The sequence below is a fragment of the Mus caroli genome, unplaced genomic scaffold (genome assembly GCF_978045245.1).
Source record: "Mus caroli unplaced genomic scaffold, Mus_caroli_1 scaffold_16, whole genome shotgun sequence".
In the NCBI taxonomy this organism is placed as follows: Eukaryota; Metazoa; Chordata; class Mammalia; order Rodentia; family Muridae; genus Mus; species Mus caroli.
Genome location: NW_028227271.1, coordinates 32,090,406 through 32,115,455, shown reverse-complemented (window position 1 = coordinate 32,115,455; position 25,050 = coordinate 32,090,406). Strand labels below are relative to the sequence as shown.

The following is a 25,050-nucleotide window of genomic DNA, read 5'->3' as shown; positions in this document are numbered from 1 at the left end:
TTAATTTCAGTTGGAAACATGCAAGAGACATGGAAACAGGAGGACAACATGCTAGGAAGAAGGGGTCCAATGGAAGGAAGGAAGAAATGGAGAAGATAATAGTGAGGATTACGACCCAAGTACATACACACATATGCAGTGGAATTATGAAAGAACCAATACAAAATTAGTGAGATTTGTTGCCATTGTTTTGAATCAGACCCAAAGTTGTGTTCTTCTTGTCCCCATTAGAAGTACAACAAATTGTGTACCAACCACAGCCATACAGGTCTGCATTCAATGGTCCCAAGGACACACAAACCCCCTGGTATATGAGCTGAAACAGGACTATCTCCTCAAGGGATCTAGCAGGGATTCACAGTGGGAGCTGAGAATAAGGATAGCTGAACAAAGACTCACAGGTGGACCAGCAACCCCAATGCCTGGGTCACCACGGCTGCCAGGAGAGCCAGGAATCCCAGGTGTTCCTCGGTCACCCTAGGGAAGCCAAAAGACAGGATTAACAGGTTAATGCTGGAAAGATCAGTCACAACGTATAATAAGAACTATGTGTCTCACAGAATCCTCAGTGTGGCTCCATCAGCTACTCACCCATCACCTGTCCAACCTCCATTACAATATGCACAACAGGAACACATCTTCTCTCTTGGTCCAGCCCTACATGGACCAGAGCCCCCATAATTGTGATCATGTGTATCTCAAACCTCCCCCAATTTGAGCATGACCCCAACTGTGATTAGGAAACTAAGAGTACTCCCCATGTTGGAGAGAACACATATCTACTGCGTCACCATACCTCCATCCCAACCATACATGTACTGCCACATTTCAACTCAGTTCCCACACCATCAGTAAATTAACATATGGATGCTGATGTTTCCAGACTTTCCCAATACCTACATTTTGTGATTAGCTCTTCTGGGTGTGGTGGCAGATGTGGTCTTAAAGCTAACCCAAGGTAGGCCACTTGAAGAAGTTTCACAAAGAATAGGTTTGGATGTTGGAGACTCAACTTTACATTGTAGCCTCAGCACTTAAAACCATGAAAAGGTCCCTGGGCATGTTTCTTTCCCTATCAGAGTGGCACATCTGAGCACCTGAGCCAGCATAGTGGTACACTGGTTAAATATGTTAAGCATGATGATAACATGTGTGCAACCCTGCCACCTGGTCTCCATGAGCCAGCTGCTATCTTTGCTGCTGTTTTCACCATGTGACCTTCTGGATGTGATAGAGAAGGGAAGAGGAGAGGAAAAGGCTTTGCCATTTCCCACAGAAGGAAGTCAATGTTCTAGTTTTTATTGTTTTCATTTCTGCCATCTTAAAGGAGTCTTGGGTTCCAACACTGATTCCAAGTGGGCAGCAAGCCTGACTGCTGCTGACACCGGCATTTCCAGTCTTGGATCACCCCATTTTGCATAAATAGTTAGATTTTAGGTGCCTAACTGCCAATGAATTTGTTTTCTATGCCTCCCTGAGCCCTACAGACAGCATCAGGAGATGCTGTTTCCCTAGGACTGTTTCTTAAAACCCAAATTCAGAATATACAGCAAAATGTTACATGAGGGATTGTTTACCTACATCTCCAGCCTGACAATGCAGTGGTAGGCATCATTCCTGAGGCCACTTAATATCCCTGGAATGAGTCAATTTGTTTCACAAACAGAAACAGCCCAGAAGCTGGTCATGAAGAGTCAAAGAGATTATGTTCAGAAATCTGACTCTAAGAAACATTGATTTATTAATAATTATGTTTTTAAGCATTTAAAATATCATTATTAAACACGCTACATTTTTTTGGCTATAATGGCCACTGACAACTCTTGCATTCAGAACCTTTAAGAAAGTAACACTGTATGCACTCACTGATAAGTGGATATTAGCCCAGAAACTTAGAATACCCAAGATACAATTTGCAAAACACGAAAAAAATCAAGAACGAAGACCAAAGTGTGGATACTTCATTCCTCCTTAGAATAGGGGAAAAAACACCCATGGAAGGAGTTGCAGAGACAAAGTTTGGAGCTAAGATGAAAGGATGGACCATCCAGAGACTACCCTACCCGGGGATCCATCCCATAATCAGCCACCAAACCCAGACACTATTGCATATGCCAGCAAAGTTTTGCTGAAAGGACCCTGATATAGCTGTCTCGAGTGAGGCTATGCCAGTGCCTGACAAATACAAAAGTGGATGCTCACAGTCAGCTATTAGATGGAACACAGGGCCCCCAATGGAGGAGCTAGAGAAAGTACCCAAGGAGCTAAATGGGTCTGCAACCCGATAGGTGGAACAACAATATGAACTAACCAGTACCCCCGGAGCTCGTGTCTCTAGCTGCATATGTAGCAGAAGATGGCCTAGTCGGCCATCATTGGAAAGAGAGGTCCCTTGGTCTTGCAAACTTTATATGCCCCAGTACAGGGGAATGCCAGGGCCAAGAATTGGGAGCGGGTGGGTAGGGGAGCAGGGCAGGGAACTTTTGGCATAGCATTTGAAATGTAAATAAAGAAAATATCTAAAAAAAATAATAAATAAATAAGGTAGAAAAAAAGAAAGAAAGAAAGTAACCCTGATCCTTGAGCAAGTAGTCGCTGCTGCTGTGAGTTTGTGTGCACACCAGCCACGTCATTTCCAAACACCCCACAGCACTTTCCCCTGTCTGTCAAGGTCTTTCTTCTTGTTCTTTTGCTGGGTGCCCTGAGCCTCATGTGTGAGAGGACTATATCAATGTCCCTTTACAGCTGATACTCACCTTCATCTTTGAACGTTGAACAGTTATGAGTCTCTGCATTAACAACTGGCCACAGCATATAGATGCTTCTCTGACCATGGTTGGCAAGCTGCCCATTCCCAGGGGATAGCCCCACTTCCACAAGCACACAGGAAGCCACAGTTGCACTCAGTAGATTATTAAAAAGCAAAAGCAAAGTTCAGAAGGAATGGATTTATTTAACTTTGTATGTGCCCACCTAATTTTTCTTTCTGCAAACTCTTGTGGTAAAATGGTATCACTGTAAATGCAATGCTTGGTATGTCTCTCAAATTTATAGTCACTTTCCTTCTGCATGATTACATATAAGTTGCAGGGAATCTTGGTAGACTCTTTTATTGATGATGGTTCTAAAGTGGAAAAGTCTTCCCAAGGCTACAGGAGGTACATGTCACTATCTTGGGGCCAAACCAAGAGTCACCCGATTATGTCTGAGCTATTCCTACCTGACCGTCTTCATTCTTGTAAAGAACTGGTGGCAGATAAACCATGGGACAGGCTCCCACTTGCGCCTGTATTTATCTTTTCAAGCCTTTCCCTATATTCCTAATTAGATTTCTTAGATCCAAAGTATGTTTTGCTTCCCAGGTCTAGTCATGCCACATCCTAAAGAAACACAATGCACTAAGTAGGAATTAGAAGAGAAATTAAGAAAGATCTAGAAGGATAGTTGAGGGTGGGGCAATGGATGATCTGCTTCTCACTGATCATTAGTGGCTGGTGATAGGGTTTAGAAGGACAAGGAAGAGAAATGGCAGGGATTAAGGAATCAGGGTTAGGATTAGGTAAGGATTGGGGTTTTGATACCTATGTTTCTGTAAGGACTTTGTAAGCTCCATTGCTCCCATCTTCATGATTGATAGTCCACTTCAGAACTTAGCACTACATACTGACAGTAAGCAGGCATCATAACTCAGTTGCAGGTCAGCATTGGAGCAGAGGTTTCGGCTTACATGGGACAGGCAGTGAGGGGTAGCTGCAGTCCCCTCAAGACCATGTTCCATGCACATCAGTAACCCTAACACTTGAATGACAGGTCCCAGCATGCCCCTTTTGTTGTGGTTTGGATGAGAAATGTCCTCCAAGGGCTCATATCTTTGAACATTTGGTCCTCAGTATGTGGTCCAGTTTGGGAAGGTTATAGAAACTTTAGGAAGTGCAGCATTGCTGGAGAGGGACTTCACTAGGGTGGGGGTAGGATTGCGGTTATGATAGATGGTCCCCACTTCCTGTTTTCTCTCTTTCCCTCCCTGCCTCTCCCCCCTCCACCTCTGCTTCCTGCTTCATGTGGATAAAATACGATGATGATTCTACTTCCAGTCAGGCTTCTCTCTGACTTCTCTGAGCCTATTGTGATGCTTCCTGTGTCTGGATGTCATGTGATTGCTCTGCATCTGGTCAGGCCGAACTCACCCTCCAGATGCCATGCTTCTCCTCACAGCAATGGACTCAATCCACTCCGGAACTGTGAGTCAAAATAAATTCTATCTTCCACGACTTATTTTTTTTGGTCACATTATTCTGTCACAGCAACAGCAAGTGACAGATACTCCTGTTTCCTTTGTGTGGCACGGCTTCTGAGAGCTTGCTTAAACTAACTTCCACGCTCTACACTCCTAAGCACTGACCCCTCTACAGCTGATTAGCACACTTGCCTTCTCTCTCTCCTTCCCTCCATGTCTGTCTTTCTGTCTGCCTGTCTGTCTGTTTCTGTCAGATTTCAGATATTTGTACACATCTTCACTAATAGTCACACTGATCTCTTGCTGTCCATGTGTTCAACTCCCCTCTAACTTCCCTGTTAACAGCATGACGGTAGATCCCCCACTCACTTGCCTATTCAGTAAAACTTACCGCAACATACCTCAAACGAGTCCGATCTGATATTGGCTAAATATATCTATGTATCTCTACACCAAGTATCTGTCTTAAGGCCTGATACCGGTGGCTGGCTTCAGTGCCCTCCATCTGGATTGCAGGAACATGCAGTCCTTCACCAGCCATTGTGTCAGGTACTGAATTGCGCCTTCCCCAAAATAAACCTCTCTCCTGTACCCAAGAGAAAAGACTGTGCTAGCAAGGCCTCTCTGACCCAACTGAGCAGCAGTGGTACACGATTGATTTTCTGCAGTGACCAGGTCTGGCCCCATCTGTGTCTATAGCCTATTGTGATGCTAAAAAAAAAAAAAATCCCTAAAGAAACCACTTCCCAGCTTAATGAACAGACACTTTTAGAAAATGGCCCCCAAAGGACACAGAAATAAACCTAGCACTCTGTCCTCAAGAGCAAATAGGGCCAGCAGACAGGACAAAACAGTGTCTGGGACCCACATTCTAAAGAGGAGTATGTGAAGAAGTTTGGGGTCTTGTGAGGAGATGGTAGCTTTAGAACAATGACTATGCACTGTAAGATTAAGTATCTCTTAAGGAGCCCTTTTCAGTGTCAAATATTCTTGACTTCTTCAAAAAGAAAAGTAACAGAGTCTCAGAAAGCTAAAGCCACTGGCTTCCCAGTCATCTACCTTGTAGGTAGCTGAGCTGGAATTCAAAATAAGTTCCCTATGAAGCCCAAACACATTCCCTTTGCAGGAAGCAAGTGTCACTCACAAAGAGTTGCCTGTAATCACCAGCAACCAGGAGCCATTGAGATGTGCTGATGGACACTTACAGATTGCTTCCTCCCTGAATCCCATGAGGTGTGCTCTCTCGACTCATGGGAGAGGGCTAGAGATTTCTCTCCATCTCTCCTCCCCTCTCCCTTGCCTCCTTTCCTCTATACTTCCACTGAGCAATCCATTCATTATCCAAACAAAGATGTCCTTGCACCTCAATTTACTTTCTAAATGTCTTGATGAACCACTCTGTAACTGACACATCCATACATTATCAACAGTGGAATAAGTGACTACTTAAGGGGAAGGGATGGTCCAGGGGCAGCATGGCTTACCCTGAGCCCAATGCTATTGAAACTGCTCAATAACATTGGGTCAGGAGTTTGAGCCCATATCTCTCTGTTTGCTGATGCTTGCACTGGTTTCCACATGATTTTCTCCAACAGAGAGTATATAGATACTATAAGCTACCTAGGTGAACACCATCTTGTTGCAACAATAAAGCTGAAACCACAGGATGCCAATGGTGGTGGTGGCTGTTTCTGTTGTTGTTGTTTTAAAAAGGTGTTACTGGCAACCCCTACACTGGGAAACTATTTTTTTTTATAGATATGGTAACATGTCACTGACCCAAACACTCTACTTAGAAGCAAAAATGAATATATTTATGGTTCTATTGTTAAGACCCCAAGATACAACTGCAGGATAACAGGAATGTATAGTGTCTCCCATTGTCAGATAAAGGTCTTATGTAATTAGGGTGGAAAATGAGACAAGTCAAGCTCTTTACTTCTCTGCCACATCTGACACCCTGGTTTTGCTTCTAAAAGGTAATCAGTGTCCTCTGGGTCCTGAAGGCTCTCAAGAGGGAAGGGTCAGAGTATTTGGATATTGAAAAATGAATCTGGACAGGGCTCACCAATGACAGAGCGCCTCCCTTATACAATGCCTCCGTCCCCTCCCCCATTCAGCAAATATAGAGTTGCATGCATTTACTCCTATCATATAAATCATTCTCCCACTGAGGAAAATCTTTGATCATGGGTAAAGCAATCAAATTACCACACTGCAAGCCAATTAGCATATACTACAATTCCACTTACTCTAGGTTTAAGATGGTTACAGAGAATGCCTGCTTAAATAGGGAGAAAATGATAAAACTGAGATCTCTGCTTTGCTACTATCAACATCTATGGAAGAACCTCAAACTAACTTATGCTAGATATTTGTTTGCTGAGACTTTCATATAGGATTTTAAATTCAGTTCACTCTGTACTCATGCCACTGAGATCCCGAAGGTACAACTACAATGTAAAAGAAACAAACGGGGGAATGGTCTCCCATCAGGTGGTTGGACTCTACAGCTGGGAATAAAACTCCCAAATCACTGCAACATATCTGATAACCTAAGATAGCCATCTGGGATGGGTGGTACTGTGCTTCAGAGAGTGCTAGCAGTTTCAGGGTGACTTGCTGTATGAGAAGACCATTAGAAGTAGAAGATACAAAAGAATATGTTCTCCATGTTTTTAAGCTGTTTTTGTTCAAGAGACCCTTACTCTGTAGCCTGAACTGGCCTAGATCCAACCTCATGACCCCAGTCTAGCCTCAAACTTAAAAAAGAAAAATCTTCCTATCTCTAGCTCTTCCTCTCAAGGTTGGGATTACAGGCATGTGCCACCACCGGCAAGGAGGACATTTTAAGGAAATTGTTTTTATGAATAGGCACAAGTGGTAAGAAGTGATTTTATAATAAGATACTTATGTAATTTAAATACGCATATCTTATTAAATGTCTGAGCCCCAATCCTAAGGTCAATGAGTGACTCTGGCCCACATCCTCTCAACTCCATGTATCTGAGTTGGCATCCTAACTCTCACTGTATATAGGTGTGGCTACAGTTGAATTTGCTGCTTCCCATGTCTTAGTGTCCCTGCAGCCCCTCACCAAGGCCTACAATAACACTTTCTTTATCCCACATTACAGCTGCATGCAATTTCAAATGAGGACAAGTATCTCAGTCTTCAAGAAGCCACCAAACCAGGATAAGAGCCTTCCTGACCCCCCTCAGCCCTCTCATCCCCTTCTCTACTACCTGCCTACTTTGCCGTTCCCACATCCAATTGTCCCCTGATCCGTGAGCTGAAAGAGGCCAAGGAATGTACCACTAACAGTATTATGTCCTACAGTCCACCCTGTAATGTGCCACAATGTAAGCTTGAGTAAATGAAATGGGATTCTGTGTAGGGAGATCTTTGGGTTTTCTCCTGCTGACTCAAGGGGATATTGCCTTTTTAGGACTGTAGTTGCTGGTGAATTGAGGGAGAGTTTGGCTGGTGTTCATCCATTTTCTTCTTCCTCTTGGGTATACAACTAGTTGATATTCTCTGGCCTTCTTGTCATGAACATCACTAGAATTTGGTGGCTGGACATAATAACCAATTTCCAATGCTGGCCCCAAACATTTTCCTAACATCATCTTCCCTCTCTATCCCTACTCACCATGTATACCAAGACTTTGGGGAAAGACAGAGCAATACCAGGATAGTATTGCTATCGCTGACTAGACCAGGACCCCACCCCAACATACACACACACACACACACACACACACCAAGAGAAGACTTAGCCCTTGGCTGGGTCAGGTGAAAAACGGTACTTTTCTAATAATTTAATCAGCGTTTACAAAGCACTGCTATGGGTACTACATCACCATCTCAAGAATTCCTGTATGAAAAAATGTGGGAGGAGTTGAGGTAGCCTGAGATGCTCTCTCTCTCTCTCTCTCTCTCTCTCTCTCTCTCTCTCTCTCACACACACACACACACACACACACACACACACACACACACACACACACACACAATGTACATATCCTCTAAGTGGTCACAGGTACCATCTCCAATTTGCTTAGACAAGCACTCACCTTGATTCCTAAGGGACCAGGTAACCCAGGTGGTCCACGTAGTCCCTGTTGAAATGAACAACATGGATCCATGAGAGCTGAACCACTCAACACATACCAGGTTGCTGCCCTCTGCTGGAGCAGTAGTTGGAGAGCAATGTGAGTACATTCAATCATAGGTCCTGGGTGTGATTCCTGACTCTGCCACCTACTGACCTTATTGGGACAAACACAAGTGTCACTGTTCCTTACTGTGTTTTTCTCCATGCTAAGGGCACCCAAAAGGAAGCAGCAAGATCAAGCTTCAAAGCCAGGCTCACTTGACCTCATGACCCCTAAACCTAGTCTCCTTCTTTATCACACTCTGGGTAGGGACTCCATTTCCAGCTGATGAGCTTGGCCTAGTAACAGCACTCATACACACACTTGAAATGGAAGTCTATTTTTGGCTGGAGGAGCTCAGTGTGGACCAAGAATCCCCCCCCCCCGTGTGTATGTGTGTGTGTGTGTGTGTGTGTGTGTGTGTGCCACAACCACTAGGTACTCTGAAACTTGTTTGTTTCCCTTGGATCCTGAACCCGCAGCCAGAGCCCCATGTGCTCTGAGCTGGCTTAGCATACAGCTACCCTGTGTACCCATTTGCAGTTTTGCCCTGCCAGGGATCCAGTTTCCTGTGGTCAACCACAGGCTGAAAGGATTAAGTCACAGATTTCAGCAGTAATTCATGAGTTAGGAAACACTGTCCTGAAAGTACGGTGTTACAAGTTTTCTACTTTCTTGTTATTTTTAAGCACGCTGATTGACGACAGGACTATGTCCCTGGGCCAAGGGACAGCTTGTGCATCAGCTAGGGCTTGCTTTCTAAAATGAGTCTTTGCCTTTGCTCTGTTCTCTTTTCCACTGTCAGCCTGGCTTCCCAGAGCTCAAAGCATGTCAGCCCACCACTTACCGGCTCCCCATCCTTGCCCTTTCCTGGTGGCCCTGGGAGGCCAGGAGCACCAGGATCTCCCCGTGGACCAGCTGGCCCTGGGCTGCCGTCTTCCCCTGCTGTTCCCTGGGGACAAAAAGAGGACCTTGATGAGCATTAGCAGCGGGCAGAACTCTGCTATCCAACAGCGAGTCAGCCCGAGCCTGTGTGTGGCAGTGGCTTCCTGAGCTGTCTGTCCCTCTCTGAAGCATCAGAAGACAGACTGCTCAGTGGAGGTAAGAAGTTGAACTCTGTTCCCGAACATTCACATGCTGAAGTCCTTTCCCCCAGCAGAGCCTCCACCAAGCCTCACCCTCCCTGTCTCTATCTCCTTCTCTGACAACAGTCATGATTGGTTTCCCACACAGTCAAGAGAAGGTGTTTGGCTCCCCCTAGAGGCCATATGGGCCAACAGCACACAATTATATATAAAATATAATTTGAATATATTCTTTGTAAACTTAGGTTAGAAATAATCTATTTGATGAATTTGGAGTGGCCCTCACCTCTAATCCCGGCATTTGGGAGGCTGAGGCAGGGGAATTACCACAAATTCGAAGCTGGCATAAACTACAGAGCGAGTTAAAGGCTGGCATGCGCCACAGAGTGAGATCCTATCTAAGGCACCAGCCACATTTGAGCAGTTGTGTAGACTGCTGTAGATAATACATCTGGAGAAAGTTCACCTGACATGTGCTGGGGCTAGACACACCATCACCTCCTAGCCATATGTTCTCTCCCCAGGCCATGCCCCTGCCTACAGTCCTTGGGGTGATGTTCATATGCTTGGACCAAAGCTCCTTATGCCATCCTCTCTTCACAGCTAAGCAAATTCAAGTGTAGAGAGAGTGCCATTTGCCAGGGTGACGGTTTCTCAGCCTTGGTCTTGTTGACACTGAGGATGGCTGAACACTGTCTGTTGTGAGTGTTGCAGACAGCATCCTTCCCTGTGTTTTGTGATAGTTGAGGGAGGATCCTGTTCTGTATATCCTAAGCTAGGTGCAGCTCCTCTCCTTGGCATAGGGATCACCAGATGTCATGAGGAGGTGGGACTGTTCCTACTGAAAACCACTGTTCTGACCCTAGTTCAGAGGCCCACAACTCGGACATGGAACCAGCCTTTGATGAGTCTGAAACTCAAACTCTCCTTTGGGCACCGATGAACACCATGGGTTTGCCAAGCTTTGCCTCAGCATCGCTAGCATGGATGAGAACCTTCCTTAAAGCACACAGCCATGTCAGAGCAATGTGCAGAGGGACTGCAGAGGATGCCTTGTTCCTCCTAGGCCTGTGGGCTCTTTCTAGTTGATAAAAAGAGGGATCTTGTCTCCCTCTTCGCTATAATAATCAAAACGCTTTCCCAGGCTTCCCAGGTTTGGGAAGGGTTCCCTGGTAACCATGATGCTCAGTGGATAAGTGGATCACTGAATTAAAAGTGGAGTATACACTCAGACCCAGATCTGCTGCTCACCAGCTCTGAGATATAGAGCAAATAAAGTCCCTCAGAGCTTCTGTCTACAACAGTAAAGGGGACATTGCTCTGAACCCTCGGTGAGCAATGAAGGTGAGAGGATATGAGAGCTCACGTTCCCCTCTCGGCCATATAATCCCTTCTGATGCCTGGGTCCTAAACCAGTCCTGAGCAGTTTGAGTTCCTCACCCACTGGCCCAGTGAAGCCTCTTACCTTCTCTCCACGCTCCCCGTCTTTCCCAGGGGCGCCTCTGACACCAGGAGAACCCTGAAAATAAGAAAGGTTATTCACAGTTTTTTGATGGACATTAGCCCCCAGGGTTATGTCAAGAGGCCCCTTTCACTTCTGCTCACATGTTCCCCATCCATTCTTAAACTGACTGATGCCCATGTCCTTGCCTGAGTCTGGTCCTGGAGCTTATAACAACAAAACAGGTATGGTCTGCTGAGTGCTGGCCCTCAACAGCCTTAGTCTTTGGGTAAGCAGACCAGGCGAGGACTGACACCAATAAGGTTTCCTTAAACTCAAAAATCTGACTTGGTGTCAGAGATCTACTCTTTTAGTATCCGTGGGGTTCTCCCCAACACCTCAAGGAAAACTTGAGGATAAACACTGTGCAGACACACCAGTGGGGAACTTACGGTCATGAGAAAGAGAACAGCTAGCTAGTGACACTGACAACTGGAGCTCAGCCCTGTTGAGGACTGTGGGGCCTACCAAGGACAACCTGCAGGGCTACCTCACCTTGGAGCAAAGAACTAAGCTACCAGGGATGGACAGATGGGTCCGTGGTGAAGAGCATTCACGGCCCTTCAAGAGAAACCGGAGCAATAAGTACTCAACTCCCAACACATGCATGGTGTCTCTCAACTACATATAGTTCCACCTCCAGGATCTCTGAAGCCCTCTTCTGGCCTGCACAGGCACTAGCACACAGTGGTACAGGGATGTACATGCAGTCAAACATCCATACACAAAGAAATCATTTTGTTATATTTAAAGAGATGGGCTGTTTCTTCCCTTGTCACCCAAGAGCTACTTCAGGTGACAATTCGGGCCCCTTTCTATACCTGACTGGACAGAATGCTCTCCAAAAGCCAGATAAAGTGGGCAAAAGAAATCAGGATTGGTTGGCACTAATTATGTATGTAGAGTGGGGAAAGAAGGACTATACAGCAAAGAGCTCCTTCAACCACTTCCCCCCAGGACTCAGTCCCTTCATGCCTCCATTGCTTCCTGCATAAAATGAGGTCAGATCTACCTAACAGGCTTGTGTGGATGAAATAAACAAACATATCCACGTTATGCATTAAAAATCTAAAAGCCATGCATCTGTCCATGGAGTCACAGACACCTGGGAAGGTTTAGAAATAAGGAAGCCTGGCCTTGTGGCAGGATCTTTGATCACACTGTGAACACCAAGATTGCACAATTTACTGGAAAAAAAAAAAGAAAGAAAGGAAGGAAGGAAGGAAGGAAGGAAGGAAGGAAGGAAGGAAGGAAGGAAGGAAGGAAGGAAGGAAGAAACCGGTGTCTAGTTATGGTGTGGCTCACCCTTAGTTCACACCTTTAGTCCCAAATAACAAAGGGTAAAGTTAGTTTGTAGAAGGAAGAACACATCTTTGAAAGTGATATCTAACTGGATAGCAGAGAACTGACGAGTCAGAGAAAGATTTGACAGAATAGGATATGCCCAGCTCTTACAAGAAGTGAAAGGAAAGGGGAGCTACTTACACGGGACAGTGCAGAGAGAGAAAGGAGGCAGTTTTACCTGGCCAGTTGTGCAGAGACAAGTTGCAGAGAGAGAATAAGCTAGACACTGGTGAAGACAGAACAAGCCAGACAGAGAAGAAGCCAGAAGATTAGAACAGATTGCTAGAGTTAGTTTGAGGAGAAGCAGAGCAATGCAGGAGAGGCTGAGAGAGAAGCCAGATTGAATCAGTCAGCTTGGAGAGAAATTAGAGCCAGAACAGCTGAGTTGAACCAGCTAGAGCTCAGAAAGAACAAGAAAGGGTGAGCTTATTCAGCAGTAAATCTCAAAGGCTGAAAACATTCTAGGCCTAGATAAGATTGGATGGAGGCTAGGAGCTTCTAGGAGTAGGCTTAGGTTGGCACAGGGAGGCAGTAAGCCCTGAAGAAGTCCATTACATCAGGCAAATAAAACTTATTTTTATATGGTCTAATCGATTGCAGAGGACATCTTCCCTATAGCCTGTGACCAAATGCCACTGGGCATCATATTGAAAAATCAGTAAATTCTAAATCAATGGTTATGTTGAATCATAGAACTAGCCCATTAAAAGATATTGTGGGTCTCCACGTAGCAGAGGGAAAGGAGGAACGTCAGCAGGTGGTGTGGAACCTAACCATGTCTCATTTCTTCAGATGAAAGAGCTTAGATATGGATGACCAAGCCCTTAATGCTGGTTGTTAGGAGGTCTGGGTAAGAACCAAGGTCCCTACCAGCCATCGGGACCTTTACTTCTAGGTTCACTTATTTCCTTGAAGGCAAACCGTGATGCTGATTCTAACATCAGTGAAATGTACAGTCTCTGTCCCACCAAGTCTATCTACAACCCAGGCAGCTGACACGTTGCCCAGGACCCTGGGTTGTCAGTGTTCCATCTGGGTAGCCCTCATCAGTGCACTGTTGACAATGCTGCCCACAGCTCTGTGTGGATGGGAAGGAGGAGATGGACAGAGGCAGACACCGCTGGTTCACAACCCACACAGACATGCTGCTCTCTTTACAATACTCACCAAACTTCCTGGGGGTCCACTGAGACCAGGGGGTCCTGCAGGTCCTGGAGCACCCTAAAAAGAGATGGAGCAATTGAGAAAAGCCAAATGTATTGGCTAGAAAAAAAAAAAACTGACCCCAGCCATTCTCCATACATGTCTCATTGAGTTCACCCTGGATTGCTGGAATAGCTTCCAAACAGACGCTCATGGATATTAGGAACCTGCTCTTCATTGAGAGTATAGTATCCCCACCAGTTAGACTCAAGTGAATGGGCTTGGAGGTGGGGGGAACCAGAGACAGTAAGACTCTCAGTGGTTCCTCAGTCCAAGGCATTAGGGTGGGAAGTGTGGATGGCAAGAGTGGGCAAAAACGAAAGCCACCCATCCTGCCTAAGGAGTTTGGGTGACCATCAGTCTTGATCTTCTACATAGGAAGAAAGGAGGGAATTGTTCACAGTTGAGTTATGAAGAAAAGACCCTTGGTACACTGAGGTTTTAAAGGGCACTGGACAAGCCTTGAGGAACACACCAATGATAAGGGTTTGACAGTGGCCGACAAGGAGATGAACAAGAGAAACTTTTGGAGAATGGAGGGGAAGGGACTTATGATGAGCTACTGGGTTGAAGGTAATCATAGTTATATGACCCTGGGAAGGCTGCTTTAAGGCAGTGCTATGCTGAAGATGCTGGGGCCATTCACAGAGCAAGGGCACCTGGGGAGACAGTGGCGGGGGTGTGACTGCAGGTGTGTGCGCCTATATGCACATGACACGTATGTGCTTGACTGGCTGGCCAGTCACTGCTTCCTAAAGTGGATTTTAATTAGAACTTGATGGTGGGTCATGACTCTGTGAGACTGGTCATTCCAGAGGGTCAGTGCCATGGAGTGGGGACTAGAAGTTGCTTACGTTCACTGTCACAGATCATGTGTGTCCTCCAGATCAGAAATCAGAGAGCGCACTCCCAGCCTCCTTTCCAAACTGCTTCTACTCTACTCGGGCTGAGCACAGGCCAAGCTGTCTCTGCCCCTTCTGAGTCCTTAGCACTAACCTTCACTCATGGCTGACCCCATCTCTGGTAAGCCACAGTCACAGATGGCCTAGTCATATAATTGTATTTTGGCCATTGAATTTGGTCTGTAGTTCCAGGACCAGACTGGACATTCATTGATGCTCCTCTTACTAACTGGCCATCACTCCTGAGAGGCCAGGCAGGTCAGTCTGGCTCCGCTTCTATCCAGTACCATGGAGATTCCTAAGCTCTATGGCTTTGGCAATGCAGAACATAGCTCCGTGCAGTCCTAGCGAAAAACTCTGGGATTGAACATACTCTGGGGCCAGGAGAGCCAGGAACAGCAGCCTAAGAGCTCAGAAAGTGCCTGCCGGAAAATACATATCTATACAATGCTTTGCCTGTCTCTTTGTGTGTGAGGGTGTCTATATGAGAGACATAGACAAACATAGAGACACACAGATAGACAGAGGAAAAAAAAAAACAAAGACAGAAAAGAGGCACAGAGACACAAAAAGAAAAATGGAGAGACAGAGAAATAATTGTGGAATTGTGGATCAGAACCCAGGCATAGTCCTTTGAATTGCAAACATCTGGGAGTGATCCTCTTTGTGCACTGGAAGTCATTTGTGTGTCCTCTGCACACTAAAGATTTCTCTTACTGCTGGGCCCCAGCAGTACCTGGGGTTAACACTGGGATTGTCTTTGTAGCATCCATGTCCTACAGGAGGGAATTTGTCTTGGGGCTGGACACATGGACAAAGTCCAAGCCTGCTGGAACCCTATGGGGGTGAGAACATCTCCCATTTTGCTTCAGGTTTAAATGGCCCCTGGGCTTGGATAGCCCCAGCAATGCTTTCTTAGCCACATCCCAATTGGTTCGGGAACTGTGAGCCAGGGAAAAGATGTTCATCTGGGCCACTCCTTCTAGGAAGTCCCCAGAAGTCAGGCAAGCCAGGACTCACAGGGTTTCCAGCTGCTCCAGGAGGTCCTTGTGCACCATCATGCCCCTTGGCACCCTATATAAGAGAGAAAAGGAGGTAGGTCAGAGGCCTAAGGTCTTCGATAGTGCTAACCTGCTGCTCAAACCTGACTCATGAGAACGAAAAAGGATGGAATAGAAATCAGGTTCTGTTTGGTGCAGGAAAGCCTCCATCACTGACCCTGCACATCCGCATCACTATCTGTAAAGTCATCCACTCATTCTCATTAACTCATTATGTAAATGAGGCAGAGAGTTGGGCAGCCTTGACCTCAGGGGTTTTAAACAAGTAAACTGCTCTTGCCAATGATATAGAGTCCCTTTTCTTCCTCTCCCAAATAACTGAACAACTCTCAGGAAACATCCTCTCTCAGCCCAAACCATTCCTGAAAAAATAAAATAAAGATGCTAATATGTACCGGACATCTTCTAAGCCCACTTGCCCATCAATTACTGGGGAGGAAAAGCCAGTTTCCTACATCTGAAAATGTACTGGACACCAAGAGAAATCCTGCTTCCTGAGCAACCTCTTTCAAGGACATTCTGAGTCTAAGGGAGTTCTCCTCAGCCACAAGAAGCCCTTTAGTAGAAGGCCAGGGACAACCGAGTCCCCAGAGCCTATTCCAGGTAGTTGCTTTTGGGGGTCAGTTTTGAAAGGGGCTGGGACTCTTAGTTCTGGGGACTATCACAGCCCATCCCTCCATATCTCTTGCCCTAGCGAGAATTCACAAAAATGTCAACTAGGAGGATGGCAGACAAGGCATGATAGGATAGCATGGTTCAGAAAATAACAGGTAGAGAAAGGTTTCTCTTACCGGAGGTCCAATGGGTCCCCGAGGACCCAATTCTCCAGGATGGCCCTGTGGTCCCTGTAATAAAAGAAAAATGTCCACATGAACTAGAAGATGGGGCAAGGTGTGGATATGTGCAATGGTTATAATCTGAGAACCACAAGAACCATAACAGCAAAGTCCTAAGGATTGAAACAGGTTATATTCTGTTTACTAATAACCACAGTATGTAGCGTGGTCAGTGGCGTTAAGATCTAGAGCCAGCCAGGCATGGATTCCTGGTCTTCAGCAAACTCAGGGAATGGTGACCAGTGTCCAGGGTGTGTGTACTCACCAGGGCTCCAGGCTCGCCAGGATCACCTTTTTCTCCTTTAGGCCCTTGCTCTCCCTGTTGGTTAGAAGCACACAGTACAGGTAACTCAAAAGTGACCCTGTCTTCTGCCACCCTGTTCTACACAGTGCATTACATGTCAGCCAATGTTACAGGGTGAGACCCTGTTTTAAACACAGAAGAAAATGGTGGTAGCAGTGGTGTCAAGATCACATGTCCTGGCCTCAGTACTACCAGCAACATCAAGAGATTCTGTGTTGACATTAGTCTGGTGCTGTATTCAAATGCTAAGTACTAGCCCCCCAAATCTGGTAGCTCCCTGAAGAGGAGATTCTCGCATATATCAAGTGATGCTATGTAACCTTGCTCCCAAAGTTAATTGGTCAATACAAGGCTAAATCCTGGGATCTGGGGGGATAGATAGAAGTAGAGGGATTTTCAGTTACCTGGAGGGGAGTTTCAGGGAGAGAGGGGAGGAGAAGACAGAGAAAGAGGAGAAAGCACCATGGACACGTGACTGGGATTAACAGCAAGTAATGAGGGACATATGGCTGGGATGGAAGTTAGAATAGCTCCAAAAACTGCCAGTCTAGGCTTACAGCTTATAAATAAGACACCGGGATTGTGTGTCTTTTGCATGGCCTAGCTAGAATATGTATATATTTCTTTTTAGAATTCTCAAAATACTTAATTTTCAAAAGACTTCATGGAAGATGGAAGAAAGGGCTGTGGAGTTCTCCCCAGCTGTGGAGCTGATTTCCATCTTCCTATTAAGTGTCCCAGTGTCTGCAGGAAACTACTGAGGTTTCATTTCCCTAACAACCTGAATGGAATATCGTGGAAATGGTCTCAATGAGGCAACCACCTTTGGTAGACTGAGAGCTTGAAGTGTCCTCATCTTTGGTCTCTTCACTGCCAACACTAACAGAGACTGTCCTGGCAGCTCAGATATCTCTAATCTCACAGAAGCCAGCAGCTCTGGGCACAACAAAATAAACTCTGCACAGAGAGGACAGCCTTTGCTCTTGGCCACTGGGTGATGTCCTTGGAATGCCTGCCCACCATGAGAACCAGTTTCTTGCAATAATTGGTCCAGGACAAGCTCTGGAATCCCTGAGGCTGCCTAACTGAAGAACTGAGATGTGAACTCAGAAAACCCCAGCTGCCACGCCCATCTGCACCCCGCAGCATCACCAGAGGAGCTGCGTCCACAGGCAGCACAGGGCCCACTGCTACTTACTGGCATTCTTGGGTGTGGTGTGAACACTGATGGCTGAAAAGGAAACCACACAAGTTAGAAAACTTGGAATCAAAAGAGCCTTCCATTTCATTTTTAACATCCTGCCGTTTCTAAGAGATTTGCCAAACCAAAGAGCACAGACTTGAAATTGCATTTTTATATTTGTCTTTTGTGGAAGGTGTTAGTATATTTTTAAAAACTGTGTGTGTGTGTGTGTGTGTGTGTGTGTGTGTGTGTTCCTCCCTCTCAGCCTCATGCCCTCTTTTATTAGTGACTCACAGAGTATTAATGGTGCTGCCCAGATGTATGTGGTATGGAATTGTCTACTGAGGCACGGGCAACCTATTAAGGGTAAGCACCCCCTCCCCCACCAAAGAAAAGTATCCTATTTTGATTGGTGCTTTTGAGACAGGATCTCATGTCTCTCAAAGCTGGCTTCAAACTTTGAAATAGCCAAGGATGACCTCGAATTCCTAAGCCTTCTCCCTCTCTACCTTCCAGGTACTGCAAGTGTATGTGTGTCCACTTTTACATGTGTTCTTTTTTAATTTTAATTTTTATTTTTTGGGGGTTTTTTTGAGACAGGGTTTCTCTGTGTAGCCCTGGCTGTCCTGGAACTCACTCTGTAGACCAGGCTGGCCTCGAACTCAGAAATTCACCTGCCTCTGCCTCCCAAGTGCTGGGATTAAAGGCATGGGCCACCACGCCCAGCGTGTTCTTTTTTTATCATTGAGTTTGTCCAACAGTCATCTTTCTTTAAGTGGTCTGTGTGTCCTCACACATTAATGATGGGATGTGCAATCCACAGATTTAGATGACCTATGATCCCAAACTTTCCATAACTCCATATATCTTCTATTAGCTTCTCAGCCCTCACCAGTAAGAGGCAGATAAAACCTACTGGCAGCCAACATGGAATACCTCATGCAAGCAACTGGAAAGCTGCCTAGGACGCCTAATTCAGGTATCTATCTTCTTCCAGTATTATCACCTGACCTGCGCTAGCCAGGGTCAAAGGTGAAGAGACTAACAAGGGAGCCCAGCCACTGGCTCATGAAGAAGCCAGTGGAGACCATTATGAACTTCAGTGACTCTCCAGCCTTACCACCACCCAGGCTGCACTGAACCCCTTCTTTGTCTGGCCTCAATGCTTCCACATGTGCTATTCCCTGGGTATGGAACACTGCTCCCCTTTAACTATGGCCCAGCCTTCAGGAGTCCTCTGACTCCATAGGTTCCCCTTCCTCTGCTAGTACTCACATGTAAATTAGGTCATCTGAGTCCCCTGGATATGTACATCAGCTGCACTGGATGTTCTTGGATGTCACATTTTTTTTTCCATCTAGGATTAGAGTATATTCCTATCCTAGGAGCTTCTGTTTGGTTCCGCTCATCTATGTGTCTGGGTCTGTGCTGGCACCATGCTGTTTTTATTACTATGATTTCGTAATATAGCTTGAGATCTGGAATGGTGGCCCCCTCAAGTGCTATTTATCTTACTCTGGGCTCCTTTGGCTATCTGGCGTCTTTTTTGTGTCCATGTGCATTTCAGGGTTTCTATTTTATTTCTGTGAAGAACATGGGAATTTTTCTAGTGAGGGCAATGAATCAGTAGAACAGTAGATGGTCAAGCAATATTAATTCTGAGTCCGTGAGCATGGGAGGTCTTTCCATGTCTTTTTACATCCCTCTCTTCAAGATCTAACATTTAATTGTAGATGTTTTTCACCTCCTTAACTAGGTTTATCCCTCCATATATTTTAGACTACTGTGAATGGGAATATGCCCACAATCTCCTTCTTAGCATGTTTATTGTCAATAAATAGGCTGCTGGCTTTTGTACTTTGATTTTTTTAATCCCACCCCTTTGCTGAGGGTATTAATCATTTCTAGAACCTTCTGGTAGATGCTTTGGAATGTTTCATATAAAATATGTTACCTGCAACTAGTTATAATTTTACTTGTTTTTGTATTTGTACACCTTCATTTTCCTTCCCCAAGGAGACTATAAGTTCTCTGTGAGGTCATAAGGCTGCCAGTTGCTGGCCCAGAGCATTACACCCAAGGACAAACTGACCAGGCAGAGAAGCCTGCTGACACACACAAAAGGTAGACTGTCACTTCCTCTCTTTTCTTTCAAATCCTTAGTTCCAGACTCCTTCCAGTTAGAGTGCTGTCTCCGTTCAACCCATTAAATCCCATGTTAGTGTCTACACAGAACTAGGAAAATATGGAAATGCGTAATTTTGTGAAGGAAGTATATTAATAGTAAACCTGAGTGCATCTTTGCCAGTTAGTCACATGCATCAAGGGATGATTTCACTGGCTGGTGGCAGGTGGTGATCTGCCTCTACCCTGTTGTGTGCATAAGGAAAATAAAGGACAGAAACTGGAGCCCCCCGAAAACATCGGAGCAGTAAGACCATGGAGGATCAGACCTGACATTCAGGCAGAAGATGGAAGACTTTTTCTATGATCTACAAATTAATTGTTCATCCATAAAATTCAAGACTCTAAGAGTGTGTATTATGTGTATGCATACATGTGTGGGCATTAGTATATTTATATGCATGTAATGTATGCATGTGTGTATGTATGTGTAATTATATATGTATTATGTATACATGTGGGGGTGAATAAGTGTGTTTATGTGAGCATATGTATGCCTATATGTCCATGAATGTATATGTGTATGTTATATAAAATTGGATTTTCTTACATGGACATCTCAGGACTTACTTAATCCTATGCTATAATCATGTAGAGAGTTCAACACTACAGTGTACACCCTTACATAGTTTTTAGATAGCCTTGAAAGTCCCTAAACACTGAGGATTTGAGAGGAGTCAGAGGCTTGGGCTATGGTACTAAGGCCCCACCCTGAATGGATGGTTTCTTTTCTCCAGATTCTTGTCTCAGAGTCCCTGTAAGTAATAGGTGGAGATGTACTCTCAGTGTCTATGATCTATTCTGACAAATTGTAATGTGCTTTTGTTGAATGAAGTGAATAAAATAATCACAGGGTTCTCTTCACTAGGAGGACTAGGAGTGGGTCTAGCTAATGAACTAACAAAAGCATATTAATAAGTGGTGAGAGAGAGAGAGAATGTGTGTCTGTGTGTGTGTGTGTGTGTGTGTGTGTGTGTGTGTGGTGTGGTGTGTGTAGTGTGTAGTGTGTGTGTGTGTGTGTGTGTGTGTGTGTGTGTATGTGTATGTGTGTGTGTGTGTGTGTGTGTGTGTGTGTGTGTGTTAGGAATTCAGAGACGGAGATGAGATTAGAATTAAAATAACTTACACTTCCAGGTAAGCCAGGGGGACCTGCTGGACCAACCTCACCCTAGAAGAAATGAAAAAGTAAAATGATCTTAATCAAGTCAATTCTGCTGATGGTAGGAAAGGCCTATATCATGTCCCCCCAGAAAAAATAGACCACCCTCCCTGCACATACTTTGATAGATTATAGTTAGGGGACACACACATACACTCTAAATTATACAGTACCTCAGACATGTATTTTTAAAGTTTCTAGACTGGTATATTTATCTACAGGTTATTTAAGTACCATGTACCATTCCATCATTTTTTAATAACAAACAGGATATTGAAGTTGTTTCCACTGCTGTCATCAAAGCCAGATACAGCAGATGTTCCCACATATATCCTTTAGCTCAATGGCTACACTGAAGTCTAGTTCCCTTAGAGAGACCCCCAGAGCTGTGCTACCGCTCAGAAGAGGCTCTCATATACCCACACAGACCAGGATTGTTCTCATGTGCAGCACAAGTGTGTGAGCTGATTCAGCTGAACTTGAAGCCTGCTTCTACCCTATCATAAGCGCTAAAATGGCCATTTCCTTCGGCTTGCTTCTTCTGTTACATAGCACATTCTAAGTTATGCATCTCACGTGTGTAAACTTATTTATCTCTGTAGATAGGCCCCTACAGCATTTTTATATTTTATATACAAAATTATAGCTTTCATCATGACATTTTTTATATATTTATATAATACCTGATGCACTTTGCTCCCGCACCCCACACTGCTGAAAGTCCCCTTCCTCATCCAAACTTCCCACTTTATTTTAATGTCACATAGACATTCACATCTTCATATCATATATGTGCCATACAAATACACATTGTAAAAACCCTAGATGCCCCACATGAGAGGAAGCATGTGGAAGTTGCCTTCCTAGTCTGACCTATTATTGTTAACATGATTTCTTCTGTGTCTCACCAATAGAGACAGTGAGACACAAAAACCTCAGTACAGATAGACAGACAGACACCTAGATTCCCACTCAGAATCCAGCTTTTCACTTGGACTGACATGGCAGAAGAAGCGCCATCACAGTCATGGTGTGACTGACATACTCTGTCTCCTTCTCGAAAGGGTCGGTCCAGTCCTATGCTCTAGCGCTGTAGAGACCAGCATGCCTACCCCATCTCCTTGACATTAACAAAGCCAAGGGATCAAAACCCAGTGCTTCCTAGAAGGGGTATGGACAAAGAGGCAAAGAGGTGCAAAAGGAAAAGATGCAGGAAGAGGCGTCTAAAGCAGAAGACACAGGATGCCTTGGCAACGGTCTCCTTGCCTGTCCCCAGAGTTGTGCAGGAAGAATGGCCACCAAGAGGCAGGTGGTGGGAGGGAGACTCTCCAAGTTTGAGTAAGAGGCTTAACTTTATAAAGCAATGGGTTTGGAATAAGGTTGGCATTGATAGGTCTGGATTCAAATCCTATTTTTCTGTGGGTTTTCAGCCCTCAGTTGCCCTTGACAAGCAGGAAGAATTACCATCCCAGGGCATTGGAGACAGTGATATATATATGTATGGAAACCATCAGAAAACAAAATGAAGTAAAATGTGTAAACTGTTCTTTGAAAGGCTACTTTCAAAATAATGAAGTGCTGTTCTTATTATTTACTCTGTGTGTAAATTAAATAATTAAAATCTTCGTAATTTCCAGTATCTTGATCAGCAGACAGAGAGATGTTTGTCTTGCTGTCTTGGTTTGCTCCCTTAGCAGTCTGCTGTGCTGTTCTATGTGGACTGTTTCATCGTCTTTTCCCAGACAGATACGTACGTGTTAGGTAATTGATTTCTGCTCATTTCCAAAGACTTACATACTTGATTTTTTTTCTGTGTAACTACAAATAGTACTATTTTCAAATATATTTTTTTATTTTTATTTTGTGGTTAGAATACATACAAATACAGTTGTTGTCATGTGAGATGGTCTTTCTGAACACATTAATTCTCACTTCATATTAGCTGATGTCAAAACCTGCACTCATGCCATTGAAGGAGAAGCATGATTATACGTGCTCCTTAAAAACAAAAACAACAAAACAAACAAACAAAAAACAACTATACTTCTCTTTTTTCGTGTAGTTACAAATAGTACTCCAACTTTGAGTAAGGGGCTTAACTTTAGAAACCAAGGGGTTTGGAATAATTTTGACATTGATAGGTTTGGATTCAAATCCTGTTTCTTTGTGGGTTTTCAGCTCTCAGTTGCCCTTGACAAACAGGAAGAATTACCATCCCCAATTTCAAGGTGCTAGCTATAGGGAAAAAAAACAGAGGAAGGCAGCTTTGCTTTAGTGTCTTGTTCTGGATTTATTATTATTACCCAGAACTCTAGGGGAGCCTAACATGACCTAGAATCTTTAGAAGCCTGCTTATGACTCTGACAAAACAATTACAGCTTTGTGGTCTCCCTAAGCCTCTGCATTCTGGAAAGAAATATCTCTAATAGAAACTACCATTTCTGAGAGTCCAAGTTTGTGCAAAAGTTCTTGGAAAGAAGCAGCAAGCACCCTTTCTGGAACCTTCGACAGCCGATCCGTGGATTATAACTAAAAGATTGTAGAGGGTTAGGATGTTGTGGAAGCCATTCCTCTCCCACCTGGGTCTAGTCTCCTTGTGACTACTAGGTAAATTTTTGCAATGTATTAACATATCAGTAGCTTCCACTACCCCCAAAGCTAATTGTGTTATCACAGAACATCTTCGGCCTTTAACAGAGGTTTCCCCCACTTCAATGTAACCCACCCATGATGGTGCTTCCATCTGATGCTTCTAATGATGTATTTGAAACACATCTTGATTTATTACCTTCCTTATTCTGTCTCTATTAAACATCTGTGAAATCACTACCTCATGAAAAACACAGTATTTGAGGTACCTAAATCTTTGTTCCTAGGTCATGGTTGCTCTGCAATAAATCATCTCCTATTCCACTGGAATGAAAACTAATTCTTTCATAGACATTAAGAAATCAGCAGGCTGGAGGAACTTCACCCAGGACTATGATGACAACATGGCTAGAGTCAAGGAATGGAAAAGGTAGAAGGTGTACTGAGAACCAGAGTATGGAAAGTGCCATGTCAGAGCAGACACCTTTCAGGAGGAAGGAGCCTCTGAGCCTCTGAGCATCATTGGCCCCTGGAGCCAAGGAATCAGTACTATGTATTCACATTCTGTGAGTCTACTGTGAAGAAGTTGGTCAGATGACAGCAGGCGTGGAGGCCAGTGAGGATGAATACCCTTCCCTCATAACCAGCACCTTACGACACTAGGAATTGAAATCTGCAGGACTTTGACAACTGGTCAGAGCATGGGCTCTGGGTCCTATCCTGGCCAATGGCGGAAAAAATGACATTCTAAACTACCTCAAAGATGATAAGATTACTATCTAGCCAGAGGGAGGCTTTCTGGAAGAAAACAAGGACACATCCGTCCCTTAAGACAGAGTAACAATACTACCCTGTGTCACGATTTCTCAGGAACATGTCTTGGAGCAATACAAATACATCCTGTAAAACTCTCCCTCCCTCTCCCTCTCCCCTTACCCTCCCTCCCCTTTCCTCCTCCTCTCTCTGGAAAGCAGCTAGGAAATTTGGTGCTAAGGTTGAGAGTAGGCAGCTATTACCTTTTCTCCTCGGGCACCTTTCAGACCTGGAAGTCCCAGTTCACCTTTTTCTCCCTAAAGTAAAGGATACATAGAAAGCATTAGAACCTCAGCCCCTCTGAGTCTGGGCACTTTGGCCTTGGGTGACAGGAATGTGCATCACACCTGTGCTCCAGCCTTCCTCTCTGCCCTTGCCTCCTCTGCAGGATGGCCACAGTGAAACCTACGTCCAAGGAGGCTCTAGAAGCAGCTGACTCCTGACTCTGGTGCCTCACAGCCCATTTCCCCTGAAGATGCCAGCTCTTCTCAG

General features: G+C 44.8%; 1 protein-coding gene across 1 annotated transcript in view; it reads right to left on the bottom strand.

The window, feature by feature from the left end:
- The window catches only part of Col22a1 (collagen type XXII alpha 1 chain), a 248,560-nt gene that overhangs the window by 88,311 nt on the left and 135,199 nt on the right, over positions 1–25,050 (bottom strand). The window contains exons 30-40 of the mRNA XM_021183654.2: positions 24,762–24,815; positions 21,124–21,165; positions 17,829–17,861; positions 16,592–16,645; positions 16,282–16,335; positions 15,450–15,503; positions 13,492–13,545; positions 10,945–10,998; positions 9,242–9,346; positions 8,314–8,358; positions 400–477 (exon numbers count right to left, since the gene is read on the bottom strand). Coding sequence (XP_021039313.1) covers positions 400–477; positions 8,314–8,358; positions 9,242–9,346; positions 10,945–10,998; positions 13,492–13,545; positions 15,450–15,503; positions 16,282–16,335; positions 16,592–16,645; positions 17,829–17,861; positions 21,124–21,165; positions 24,762–24,815 — 627 coding nt within the window. The remainder of the gene's footprint in view (positions 1–399; positions 478–8,313; positions 8,359–9,241; positions 9,347–10,944; positions 10,999–13,491; positions 13,546–15,449; positions 15,504–16,281; positions 16,336–16,591; positions 16,646–17,828; positions 17,862–21,123; positions 21,166–24,761; positions 24,816–25,050) is intronic.